The sequence below is a fragment of the Oryctolagus cuniculus genome, chromosome 7 (genome assembly GCF_051225735.1).
Source record: "Oryctolagus cuniculus isolate XC-2025 breed Fujian yellow rabbit chromosome 7, ASM5122573v1, whole genome shotgun sequence".
In the NCBI taxonomy this organism is placed as follows: Eukaryota; Metazoa; Chordata; class Mammalia; order Lagomorpha; family Leporidae; genus Oryctolagus; species Oryctolagus cuniculus.
Window position 1 is genome coordinate 26,349,018 of NC_142873.1, and position 14,236 is coordinate 26,363,253.

The 14,236-nt window shown below is 38.7% G+C and overlaps 1 protein-coding gene across 9 annotated transcripts in view; it reads right to left on the minus strand.

Moving 5' to 3' along the window:
- Positions 1 to 14,236, minus strand: part of SUCO (SUN domain containing ossification factor) — a 123,395-nt gene that overhangs the window by 75,069 nt on the left and 34,090 nt on the right. For 5 of the 9 annotated variants that reach the window (XM_089299533.1, XM_070077348.2, XM_051857109.3 and 2 more), the window contains 3 exons: positions 13,938 to 14,088; positions 2,031 to 2,154; positions 190 to 314 (listed from right to left, as the gene is read on the minus strand). In XM_089299533.1, the coding sequence (XP_089155659.1) occupies positions 190 to 314; positions 2,031 to 2,154; positions 13,938 to 14,088 (400 nt within the window). Of the gene's footprint in view, positions 1 to 189; positions 327 to 2,030; positions 2,155 to 13,937; positions 14,089 to 14,236 lie in introns of all 9 variants that reach the window. The other 4 variants (XM_070077347.2, XM_051857110.3, XM_051857107.3 and 1 more) reach the window with 1 other exon arrangement.

Below are 14,236 nucleotides of genomic sequence, written 5' to 3' on the forward strand. Positions count from 1 at the left end.
ATCAAATAATACAGTGAACAATGTATAAAATAATAAAGCTAAGAAAATGTCTTGGAAAGGATAATCTTGCATTTATTATTGAATTAGGAAAACGGCTAACATTAAGATATAGTTCCCAGCAGCCCAATATCTATACTTAATAAAGTCATTATTTTTCTATATGTATAAAAGAATTGTACATGGAAGTACCTTGGCTTCTGGATTTGCTGCCAAAATTTTGGCACCACATTCTACTGAGGCATAGTTATTTCGATTTTTCTGGACCTTTTTGGTGGCATGTGGACCTCCATTAGAAGATGGATGCATTGACTGACCTGCAGACAAACCTTATTATAAACGTATATATGATGACTATGATTGAAAATATTCCCCAGCAACACAACAATCTCAAAATGAATAAGCTACCTTCTAGGAAACACGTTTTAATGCTTAATATTTAAAAATCCAAAGTAAATTTAAAATATTTCTACTCAATAGCTTTAAAATATCTTCCAAAAACCTGATTAACTGTGAAAATCCATAATATTTGATTTATGCCTAAGGAATATATTTCGTAAAATGAAACTTATCCACAAGAATCAAAGCAGATGGTATACATAATTTATTATAATAAGGATAAATGTTAGTCTTCTGTCTGTAACCCAACATTAAAAATTCTTAACTCTGAGACTTACTCTACAAACACAAAAAGAAAATATACTACTTTATTCCAACTATATTTATACTTAAAGCTTTATGAATTATTTCCATATCTCCATTTTCCTCAAGATTAAAATCACTACTCTCATTTTATTTTATCCTCACTTTGATAAATCAATTTTAATTAAGATTAAAGTTATGGAGCCAGCACTGTGGCGGAGCCGATAAAGCTGCCGCCTCTAGTGCCGAAATCCCATATGGGCACCAGTTCGAGTCCCAGCTGCTCCACTTCTGATCCAGCTCTCTAATATGGCCTTGGAAAGCAGTATAAGATGGCCAAAGTCCTTGAGCCCCTAAACCCATGTGGGAGACACAGAAGAAGCTCCTGGCTCCTGGCTTCAGATTAGCGTTATCTCCGGCCGTTGCAGCCATCTGGAGAGTAAACCAGCGGATGGAACACATCTCTCTCTCTCTCTCTCTCTCTGCCTCTCTGTAACTCTGCCTTCAAATAAATAAATAAATTTTTAAAAGATTAAAGTTACAATTATATAGAGATAAATGACATTTTGGTAATCAAGAACAAATTGGTGGGGCTAGCATTGTGTCTTCGCAGGTAAAGCTACTGTCTGCAATACCAGCATCACATATGGATGCTAGTTTGTGTCCTGGCTGCTCTAGGACACAAACTAGCTGATTTGGAAGTAATGGCCTGGAAAAAGCAGCGAAAGACAGTCCAACTGTTTGAGCCCCTGCCACCCACATGGGAGACCTGCAAGAAGCTCAGGACTTCGGCCTGGCCCAGCCCACCATTGTGGCCATCTAAGGAGTGAACCTACAGATGGAAGAAATCTGTGTCTGTCTCTCCCTTTCTTTCTGTAACTGTTTCAAATAAATAAATAAATCTTAAAAAAAAAAGTGAGCAAAAAGTTTTCAAAAGTAAATTTTTATTTTTATCACCTAAAACAAGAAAACCATATTTAAATCATCACTTAAGTTAAAAAACATTTCAGAAGCCAGCGCCGCGGCTCAATAGGCTAATCCTCCACCTGCAGTGCCAGCACACCGGGTTCTAGTCCCAGTTGGGGCGCCAGATTCTGTCCCGGTTGCCCCTCTTCCAGGCCAGCTCTCTGCCGTGGCCCGGGAGTGCAGTGGAAGATGGCCCAAGTCCTGGGGCCCTGCACCCAAATGGGAAACCAGGAGAAGCACCTGGCTCCTGCCTTCAGATCAGCGCGGTGCACAGGCCGCAGCATGCCGGCCTCAGAGGCCATTGGAGGGTGAACCAACGGCAAAGGAAGACCTTTCTCTCTGTCTCTCTCTCTCACTGTCCACTCTGCCTGTCAAAAAAAAAATTTTTTTTTATTTTTCAGAAAACAATCCTAGTGCTTTCTTACTTTTTTCTTTTTCCACTTCCATAACTTTCTTTTTCCATTCATCAAACGTAGGTATATCTTCTGGATCTTTCGGATTTCCTACAGATGTAGGGTCAATTTCTCCTGGTTTTGTATAATCAGAACTCTGAAAGAAATGCAAAAAATAAACAGATTTCATTATTCAAAGATTACAGATTAACTGTAAAAGTAAATACAGGGGTCAGCACTGTGGCACAGTAGGTTAATCTTCTGCCTGATGTGCCTGCATCCCTAATGGGAGCCAGTTCAAGTCCCGGCTGCTCCACTTTCGATCCAGCTTTCTGCTATGGCCTGGGAAAACATAAGATGGCCCAAGTCCGTGGGCCCCTGCACCCACGTGAGAGACCTGGAAATGAGCTCCTGGCTCCTGGCTTCGGATCGGCGCAGCTCCGGCTGTTGCAGCCATTTAGAGAGTGAACCACTGGACCGAAGCACCTTTCTCTTAGTCTCTCCCTCTCACTGTCTTTAAGTATGCCTCTCAAATAAATAAATAAATCTTTTTTTAAAAAAAGTAAATACAAATGTTTGTCAAATGTAATAAAGGTCCGCTTTTAGAATAATATTTTAAAAACGAAAAAAGTAAAAACAAAACATTTGGTTTACTTTAAAACTGAATTTATCTTTAAATAATGGAAACATTTAATCATAAGATGTATTCTTGCACTTTTAAGATCAATCCTATTCAAAATAGCTAGAAAAATAATCAAATTCCTTGGAATAAACTTAACCAAGGACATCAAAGATCTCTACAATGAGAATTACAAAATCTTAAGAAAGAAATAGAAGAGAATACCAAAAAATGGAAAAATCTTCCATGCTCATGGATTGGAAGAATCAATATCATCAAAATGCCAATTCTCCCAAAGGCAATGTATAGATTCAATGCAATACCAATCAAAATACCAAAGACATTTTTCTCTGATCTGGAAAAAATGATGCTGAAATTCATATGGAGGCACAGGAGACCTCGAACAGCTAAAACAATTTTGTACAACAAAAACAAAGCTGGAGGCATCACCATACCAGATTCCAAAACATACTACAGGGCAGTTATAATCAAAACAGCATGGTACTGGTACAGAAACAGATGGATAGACCAATGGAACAGAATAGAAACAACAGAAATTAATCAAAAATATCTAAAGCCAACTTATATTTAATCAAGGATCTAAAACCAATTCCTGGAGCAAGGACAGACTATTCAACAAATGGTGCTGGGAAAACTGGATCTCCACATGCAGAAGCATGAAGCAAGACCCCTACCTTACACAAAAATCCACTCAACATGGATAAAAGATCTAAATCTATGACCCGACACCATCAAATTATTAGAGAACATTGGAGAAACACTGCAAGATATAGGCACGGGCAAAGATTTCTTGGAAAAGACCCCAGAGGCACAGACAGGCAAAGCCAAAATTAACAATTGGGATTACATCAAATTGAGAAGTTTCCGGACTGCTTAAGAAAAAGTCAGGGGCCGGCACCGCAGCCCACTAGTCTAATCCTCCGCCTTGCGACGCCGGCACACCGGGTTCTAGTCCCGGTCGAGGCACAGGATTCTGTCCTGGTTGCCCCTCTTCCAGGCCAGCTCTCTGCTGTGGCGCGGGAGTACAGTGGAGGATGGCCCAAGTGCTTGGGCCCCTGTACCCCATGGGAGACCAGGATAAGTACCTGGCTCCTGCCATCGGATCAGCGCAGTGCGCCGGCCGCATCGCGCCGGCCAAGGCGGCCATTGGAGGGTGAACCAACGGCAAAAGGAAGACCTTTCTCTCTGTTTCTCTCTCTCACTTTTCACTCTGCCTGTAAAAAAAAAAAAAAAAAAGAAGAAGAAGAAGAAGAAACTGTCAGGAAAGTGAATTTATAAATTCAATGCAACACCAATCAAGATACCGAAGACATTCTTCTCAGATCTGGAAAAAATGGTGCTGAAATTTATGGAGGCACAAGAGACCTCAAATAGCTAAAGCAATCTTGTACAATAAAAACAAAGCCGGAGGCATCACAATACCAGATTTCAGGACATGCTACAGGGCAGTTGTAATCAAAACAGCATGGTACTGGTACAGAAACAGATGGATAGACCAATGGAACAGAATTGAAACACCAGAAATCAACCCAAACATCTACAGCTAACTTATATTTGACCAAGGATCTAAAACCAATTCCTGGAGCAAGGACAGTCTATTCAATAAATGGCGCTGGGAAAACTGGATTTCCATGTGCAGAAGCATGAAGCAAGACCCCTACCTTAAGCCTTACACAAAAATCCACTCACCATGGATTAAAGACTAAATCTACGGGACACCATGAAGTTACTAGAGAACATTGGAGTAACCCTTCAAGATATTGGCACAGGCAAAGAGTTTCTGGAAAAGACCCAGGAGGCACAGGCAGTCAAAGCCAAAATTAACTATTGGGATTGCATCAAATTGAGAAGTTTCTGTACTGCAAAAGAAACAGTCAGGAGAGTGAAGAGACAACCGACAGAATGGGAAAAAATATTTGCAAACTCTGCAACAGATAAAGGGTTAATAACCAGAATCTACAAAGAGATCAAGAAACTCCACAAAAACAAAACAAACAACCCAATTAAGAGATGGGCCAAGGACCTCAATAGACATTTTTCAAAAGAGGAAATCCAAATGGCCAACAGGCACATGAAAAAATGTTCAAGGTCACCAGCAATCAGGGAAATGCAAATCAAAACCACAATGAGGTTTCACCTCACCCCGGTTAGAATGGCTCACATTCAGAAATCTACCAACAACAGATGCTGGCGAGGATGTGGGGAAAAAGGGACACTAACACACTGTTGGTGGGAATGCAAATTGGTCAAGCCACTATGGAAGTCAGTCTGGAGATTCCTCAGAAACCTGAAGATAACCCTACCGTTCAACCCAGCCATCCCACTCCTTGGAATTTACCCAAAGGAATTTAAATTGGCAAACAAAAAAGCGGTCTGCAGCCTAATGTTCATTGCAGCTCAATTCACAATAGCTAAGACCTGGAACCAACCTAAATGCCCATCAACGGTAGACTGGATAAAGAAATTATGGGATATGTACTCTTTAGAATACTATACCGCAGTAAGAAACAACGAAATCCAGTCATTTGCAACAAAATGGAGGAATCTGGAACACATCATGCTGAGTGAAATAAGCCAGTCCCAAAGAGACAAATACCATATGTTCTCCCTGATCGGTGACAACTGACTGAACACCAAAAAGGAAACATCCTGAAGTGAAATGGACACTATGGGAAACGGTGACTTGATCAGCATAGCCCTGACTGTTAATGAACAACTTAATACATTATCCCTCTTAGTAGTTTTTTTGTCTGCTCTACTTAATATGACTGGTTTAATTCTGTAATTAATACACAGTTATTCTTAAGTGTTAAAAATTAACTGAAATGTGATCCCTGTTAAACATAAGAGTAGGAATAAGAGAGGGAAGAGATGTATAATTTGGGGCATGCTCGGGCTGACTTGCCCCAATTGGTAGAGTTGGAAACATACCAGGGGATTCCAATTTAATCCCATCAAGGTGGCATGTACCAATGCCATCTCACTAGTCCAAGTGATCAATTTCAGTTCGCAATTGATCACAATGAAAGGACTAAGAGTCAAAGGGAGCACATAAACAAGTCTAGTATCTGCTAACACCAACCGATAGAATAAATAAAGGGGAGAGTGATCCAACATGGGAAGTGAGATACTCAGCAGACATAGAATGGCGGATGTCCTAAATAGCACTCTGGCCTCAGAATCAGCCCTAAAGGCATTCGGATCTGGCTGAAAAGCCCATGAGAGTATTTCAGGCATGGAAAGCCAAGACACTCTGGCAAAAAGATCTCTGTGAGTGAGATCCCAGTGGAAAGAACAGGTCTTCAAAGAGGGAGGTGCCTTTCTCTGAAGGGAGGAGAGAACCTCCACTTTGACTATGACCGTGTCTAAACAAGATAAGAGTCGGAGAACTCAAGGGGCTTCCATAGCCTTGGAAACTCATAACTGGTGCATAGGGAGATTACTGATGCCATAGACAGGAGTGTCAATTGGTAAAGTCAACAACAGGAGTCACTGTGCACTTACTCCTCATGTAGGATCTCTGTCCTTAACGTGCTGTACACTGAGGCTTAACGCTATAACGAGTACTCAAACAGTATATTTCACTTTGTGTTTCTATGGGGGTGCAAACGATTGAAATCTTTACTTAATGTACACTAAACTGATCTTCTGTAAAAAAAAAAAAAAAAAAGAAAGAAATTATCAATTCCCAACTTGACTCTCACTGGGATTAAACATGACAATAGGTCTGATCTGATTTCATCATCATTTAAAAAAAATCATCTATTATTTTTCACTTTATGTTTCTGTGTGGGAGCAAACTGTTGAAATACTTACTTAAGGTATACTAAGCTGATCTTCTGTATATTAAGATAATCGAAAATGAATCTTGATGTGAATGGAAGGGGAGAGGGAGTAGGAAAGGGGAGGGTAGTGGGTGGGAGGGACGGTATGTGGGGGAAGCCATTGTAATCCATAAATCGTACTTTGGAAATTTATATTCATTAAATAAAAGTTAAAAAAAAAAAAAAACCTGGTCATTTGCAATAAATTGTAGGAATTTGGAAAACATAATGCTGAGTGAAATAAGCCAGTCCCAAAGGGACAAATATCATATGTTCTCCCTGATCTGTGACAACTAACTGAGCACCTAAAAGGAAACCTGTAGAAGTGAAACCTAGGAGAAACAGTGACTTGATCAGCCCTTGTCCTGTCGAGGAATAACTTACTATTTTATTCCTTTTAATATTTTTTGTTCTATTTAATACTATTGGTTGAACTCTTTGATTAATACACAATTATTCTTAGGTGCTTAAATTTAACTGAAAAGTGATCCCCATTAAATGTAAGAGTGGGAATAAGAGAGGGAGGAATGTACAGTTTGGCACATGTTCACTCGGACTTACCCCTAATGGTAGAGCTAGAAACATGCCAGGGGATTCCAATTCAATCCCATTAAGGTGGCATGTACCAATGCCATCCCACTAGTCAAAGTGATCAGTTTCAGTTCATACTTGATCATAATTATAGGGTTAAATGTCAAAGGGATTACATAAACAAGACTAGTGTCTGCTAATAATAACTGATAGAATTAAAAAGGAGAGAACAATCCAACATGGGAAGCAGGATACACAGCAGACTCATAGAATGGGCAGATGCCCTAAACAGTACTGTGGCCTCAGAATTAGCCCTTAAGGCATTCAGATCCGGTCAAAAAGCCCACGAGAGTTTCTCAGGCATGGAAAGCCAAGACACTGTGGCAAAAAAAAAAAAAAAAAAAAAAAAAAAAAAAAAAAAAAACAACAACCTAAATGAAAGATCTCTGTGAGTTAGATCCCAGTGGAAAGAGCGGACCATCAAAGAAGGAGGTACCTTTCTCTGAAGGGAAGCGAGAACTTCCACTTTAACTATGGCTTTGTCTAAATAGGATTGGAGTTTGTGAACTCAAGAGGCATCCATAGTCTTGGCAGCTCATTACAAGAGCCTCAGGTGATTACTGACATAAATAAGAGCGTCAATTGTTAAATCACCCCAGGAGTCACTGTGCACCTACTCCCCATGTAGGATCTCTGTCCTTAATGTGTTGTACTACACGAATTAATGGTAAAACTACTACTCAAATAGTACTTTATACTTTGTGTATCTGTGTGCGTGCAAACTGTTGAAATCTTTACTTAGTATATACTAAGTTGATCTTCTGTATATAAAGATAATTGAAAATGAATCTTGATGAAGAATGGGATGGGAGAAAGATTGGGAGATGGGATGGTTGCGGGTGGGATGGAGGTTATGGGGGGGAAAGCTGCTATAATCCAAAAGTTGTACTTTGGATATTTATACTTATTAAATGAAAGTTAAAAACAAAGATGTATTCTTGCACATTAGTGGTATGAGCATGGTTTGTATATTAAGAACCAAAACTATATTATATCCTAAAAAAAACAAGTAGTATATTTGTAGGGCAATTACCTTACAATCTAAGTTAAAATATCCATTAAAGTCAGCTAATTTTTAGCTGTGCTACACAAACATTGTTTCCACAAATCCTTAACAAGAAATATAATGTACACAAATTTTTGAGGTAGATTATAATAACTAAATGTAAAAATCAAAAATAAAATCCAAAACTTTACATTTTTGAAGAAGAAACATCTTTCTGACTCAGGCTAATAAGATTTAAAACAAGTTTCAAAATATATAATTCATAAAAAATGGTAATATAATTGCATAGATTAAATTTTAATAAACCACACGAAGCAAATCAGAGTGAGACTTTTATATTATTAACAGTTATATTATATATCAATTTACAACACATTCAGCCAACAAAGGATTATTACCAATTACCAACTATAAAGAATGCCTACATATCAATGAAAGACAGGGAAAGGGGAAAAAAATAAAATTCAGTAAAAAAAAAAAGTAATACAATCTCAGTAATACTGGAATACAAATAAAAATCAGAGATATCACGTAAATTACACCAATCTGATGGAGGTTAAATTGTGACAGTCTGTTGTCAAGTGTGGCAAGGCTAATGAATCATGGGAAATCAGACTGCTAAAAGGAGTCTAAATTTAGCAACAATAAAATGTGCATACCCACTAATTACTGGCATGTAAAAATGTCAATGATATCACACATAGTCTAAGAAACTGTGAAAAAGGATGCTCGTTGCAGCATTATTTTTAATATCAAAAAATTAGAAGCAACCTATAAATATCTATAAACAGAAGAACAGATAACGTATAACACAAAATGAAAATAATGAAAGGACAAATCTCAAAAACAATGCTGATTAAAATGCTACTGAAGTCAAGAATAATGTCACTTATAGTGTTCTAAAATATACAAAATTATAGTATTTATGGTTTATAGTTCTCTGGAAAGTTTTAAAATTAAATTTTTACAATCATTAAAGGGACACAATCTATAATTTTCGTTCCTTAAATTGAAGTGTATACACAGATGTTCATTCCAAATATTTTACCAATGCTAATTTCCTAAAATGATGTCTAATATATTTATTAACAGTGTACTAGGAAATGTACAATGTCTAGAGAACTAACTGATAAATAACGCAACAGTATCATGTAGTATCTTTTGGTCTATTATCACCTATTTTGAGAATTAATACAAAATACCTATAACCTCTGTAACCATAATTTTTTAAAAAAATATTTGAGAGAAATTTAGAAATCTGCCATCCACTAGTTTACTCTCAACTCCCACAACAGCTGGGGCTAAGTGAGGTTAAAGTTGGGAGCTAGGAACTCATTCCAAGTGACTCAGGAAAGGGGCAAGAGGTCAACTACTGAGCCATCACTTGTCACTTCACAGGGTACACATGAGCATAAAGCTAGAAATGGGGGCCAGAGCCACAACTCATATCCAGACACTCTGATATGAAATGTGTGTGTACCAAACGGCCTCTTCTAGGCCAAACATCACCTGGACAATTTCTTCTTAACTTAAAACTTTCCCAAACCTCCCTTTAGGAAGACTTTGCAATTTAGTGCCCACAAAGTTTTATATAGGAGTGTTCTGCAGAACAAGATACTTACTAAATGAAATATGTGGCTATTTTGGTAAAGTGGCAGGAAATAAAGATTCAGGAGGTAACATCAACCACTAACAATTTTTAAAATCAAGTAACAAAAATCTAATTTGAATATACAGAGAAAACAAACAAGAAACATACAGTTATAAAAATGGACCTTGCTGAGGTAAGAATAAAGTCCAAATATAAAAACTGCAACAAAAGAACATACACACATTCTGGGAGGAGAGGAGATAACTGCTATTTAGTTTCATAAAAAAACAAGAGAGCTAAAAAACACAATAAAATCATTTTGTACTGCACCATCTACAATAACTCAGTAATGCGGGCCAGCGCCACGGCTCACTAGGCTAATCCTCCGCCTTGCAGCGCCGGCACACATGGTTCTAGTCCCGGTCGGGGTGCCAGATTCTTTCCCAGTTGCCCCTCTTCCAGGCCAGCTCTCTACTGTGGCCCGGGAGTGCAGTGGAGATTGGCCCAAATCGTTGGGCCCTGCACCCCATGGGAGACCAGGAAAAGCACCTGGCTCCTGCCATCGGATCAGCGCAGTGCGCCAGCCGCAGCGCGCAGGCCGCGGCGGCCACTGGAGGGTGAACCATCAGCAAAGGAAGACCTTTCTCTCTGTCTCTCTCTCTCTCACTGTCCACTCTGCCTGTCAAAAAAAAAAACAAAAAACAAAAAACAAAAAAAAAAAACAAAAAAAACTCTGTAATGCATTGTCTGTTAGCCTAGCAAACTCTGTTTGCAAATCCTTGAGATAACAGAGACAGCACAAAAATTAAACTACATCAGAAACAAATTCTCCTACACACATGAACTTAACTGGGCAGAGGTGTCCTGAACTGGATATTACACAAACTACTGGATGTTACAACATCCTTTTTTAAAAAACATGTTCCTTTTTAAAAAAAAAAAAAACAAAAAAACAAAAACAAACTGGTAGCTGGTAAAACTGGTAGCTGGTAGAGATCATTTTCTTTTTTTTTTTTTTTTTTAAGTTTCCTCTCATTTATTTTGTTATATATTGCTGCTTTCATAGGAAAAAAAAAACCTGGAATTTGGGGTTAGAAACTGTGTTCAGAATCCAACTCTCATTTAGTTGTTAGGTGTCTCTGAATGAGTGCTTTAAAATTTATATCTAATTGGAAATAATGTGGTCCTTTGTGGAGACTCTAACAATTAAATGATGCTGTAAACATAAACACCTGGAGTCGGTACTGTGGTGCAGCAGGTTAAGCTGTGACCTGCATCCTGTATGGGCGCCAGTTTGAGTCCTAGCTTCTCCACTTCTGATACAGCCTTCTGCTAAGGCTCCTGGTAAAGCAACAGAAAATGGGTCAAGTCCCTACGTCCTTCCACAAATGTGGGAGACCTGGAAAAAGTTCCTGGCTCCTGGCTTCGAATTGGCACAGCCCTAGTCGTTGTGGCCATTTGGGAAGTTAAACAGTGGATGGAATATCTCTCTCTCTCTGTTTCTCCTCTCTGTCTGTAACTGCTTCTCAAATAGATGTCATTAAAAAATAAACATAAACATACATAAGCTATAAAGGGCTATATAACTATAATGCATTAATATGCATACAATTTTCATTTTAACACTTGACGAACATGAGCCATTCATGGTATATTCATGAGTATATGTATGTGTTTTACAATTTTAACAACTATATGGTCTTTAGGTTCTCTTATTCCCCCCTCTTAACCCCACTTTTCCTTCCTTTCTCCCTCCCTCCCTTCCTTCTTTCCTCTTTTCTTTCCTTCCTTTCCTCCCTCCCTCCCTCCCTTCTTTCTTTTTTTTTTTTTTAAACTTTTATTTAATGAATATAAATTTCCAAAGTACGGCTTATGGATTACAATGGCTTCCCCCCCATAATGTCCCTCCCACCCGCAACCCTCCCCTCTCCCACTCCCTCTCCCCTTCCATTCACATCAAGATTCATTTTTGATTCTCTTTATATACAGAAGATCAGTTTAGCATACATTAAGTAAAGATTTCAACAGTTTGCTCCCACACAGAAACATAAAGTGAAAAATAATAGATGATTTTTTAAATGATGATGAAATCAGATCAGACCTATTGTCATGTTTAATCCCAGTGAGAGTCAAGTTGGGAATTGATAGCTGGTAGAGATCATTTTCTAAAAAAGGATTTATTTATTTGAAAAGCAAGAATGACAGAAAAAGTGAGATCTTTCATTAACTGGTTCACTCCCCAAATTTCAAAAGCAGAGTCAGAGAGACAGCTCTACTCACTGGTCCACTCCCAAATGCCCACAACAGCCAGGGTTTGGTCAGGGCAAAACCAGAGCGAGAAACTACATGCAGGTCTTCCACACGGGTGGAAGGAACCCAAACACTTGGGCCATCACCTGCTGCCTCCCAGGCTCATTATCTACAAATTGGATGGGAAGCAGAGTGAAACTTGATGCTAGGCACTTTGATGTGGGATGCAGGCATCCCAAGAGGCAGCTTAACCAGCTGTGCCTTAACACCTGTCCCTTGAAATGTACTCATCATCTCTATTTCTGGGATCTTAATTTATGAGGTAAATAATACAAATACAATTATAATTAAAATTCCACTCCTTCGCCAATTTGCAGGACTAAGCAACAGTCCGAGTCTCTTAGATAATGGAAGAACTAACAGTTTCAGTCAGCTAATAGTTAAGGCAAACAAATTTAGGATATAGCTAGCTGCCATGCTTGAACTAGACTTAAACAGATCCAAAAGAGACATATGTAATGGTTTTATCTATGGATGTGATACTTGAAAATTGAAATTTAACATATGTTTGATTTTATTTCATTGGGAAAAATAAAAGTAGTTCCCTTAGAATGCTATCTAATACATGCTGTGCTCCTACACTTGTAAGAACTATCATAAAAACAGCTGGTTTAGTAACTGAGTTTTCAGAATGAAGTTTAAGTTGTTGTAAGCACATATCACTGAAAATTTGTGAGAGAAAGGAAAACAGAAGATTCCGAATTAAAAAGGAATATATGTGATTTGGGACTTGTCACTTTGAATTACTGTTTAATCTTACTTGTTTCCTTTTGTTTAGTTCATAAAGTGGCTTTCATCTCCCTTAGTTATTTCTTACCTGAAGGGAGCTTAAACTGCTATGTTAATACCTCAGGAAATTTGGCCGGTGCCACAGCTCAATAGGCTAATCCTCCACCTAGCGGCGCCGGCACACCGGGTTCTAGTCCCGGTCGGGGCGCCAGATTCTGTCCCGGTTGCCCCTCTTCCAGGCCAGTTCTCTGCTATGGCCCTGGAGTGCAGCGGAGGATGGCCCAAGAACTTGGGCCCTGCACCCCATGGGAGACCAGGAGAAGTACCTGGCTCTTGCCATCGGATCAGCGCAACGCGCCGGCCCCAGCGCGCCAGCCACAGCGGCCATTGGTGAACCAACAGCAAAAAGGAAGACCTTTCTCTCTGTCTCTCTCTCTCACTGTCCACTCTGCCTGTCAAAAAAAAAAAAAAAAAAAAGACCCAATTATTGATCAATGATGGGACAGGGTCTTTAAAAAAAAAAAAAAAAAAAAAAACTCAGGAAATTTTATACTGGCATGGAATCAAAGTAGTACTCAGAAAGAAAAGAAAGGTAGCAAAGGGGCCAGTGCTGTGGCACAGCAGGTAAAGCTATAACCTGCAGTGCCAGCACCCCATATGGGTGCCAGTTCAAGTCTCGGCTGCCCCACTTCCAATCCAGCTCTCTGCTGTGGCCTGGGAAAGGAGTAGAAGACACTACTCAAGTCATGGCAGTTCTAGCTGCTCCACTTCCAGTTCTGTTTCTAGCTAATGCACCTGGGAAAGCAGTGAAAGATGGCCCAAGGGCTTGGGCCCCCGCCACCCATGTATGAGACCTGAATGGAGTTTCAGGCTCTGCCCCAGCTGTTATGGCCATTTGGGGAATGAACAAGCAGATGAAAATCTCTGTAACTCTGTCTTTGAAATAATGAAATCTTGAAAGTAAGGAAGGAAGGGATTAAATAATGATTATATGTATGTGCAATCAAATAGTTGATGGTGGTGGAAAATCATTTAATTGTATATAACCAAACAGTGTACTGTGAGAAACTTATGTATAAATACTATATTGGAAAGAATAACATGAAATAAGCATAGTCTATGTCCATTAAAAACGTCATGTTATTAAACTACTGATTTTATGGCAAATATGCACCTAGCAAATAGAATAGCTAATAACAAAAATGCTTTATACAAAAAGTAGGAGACAGTGAAAGATTTATATACCTACCTCATTTTTTAAAATCTCTGAAGCATTCAAGGCAGATTTTGGATTGCCATCATCCTGCTCACTTACTGAAACTTCTGATTCGAATTCAGACTTTGTTATCTTTTCTTTGCTATGTGAAGATGAAACATTTTCTATATGTTGGCCAACAAGGCTATTAGAAACCAAAAGACATATTAAATTCAATTTTAGCTGCATAATATTATGCAATCTAAACTGTTAAAATCCTGTGAAAAGTAAACAGAAAGGAATACTAAAAGATCAGCTTTCTTTCGATCATAAAATGTAATTAAGAATGTACC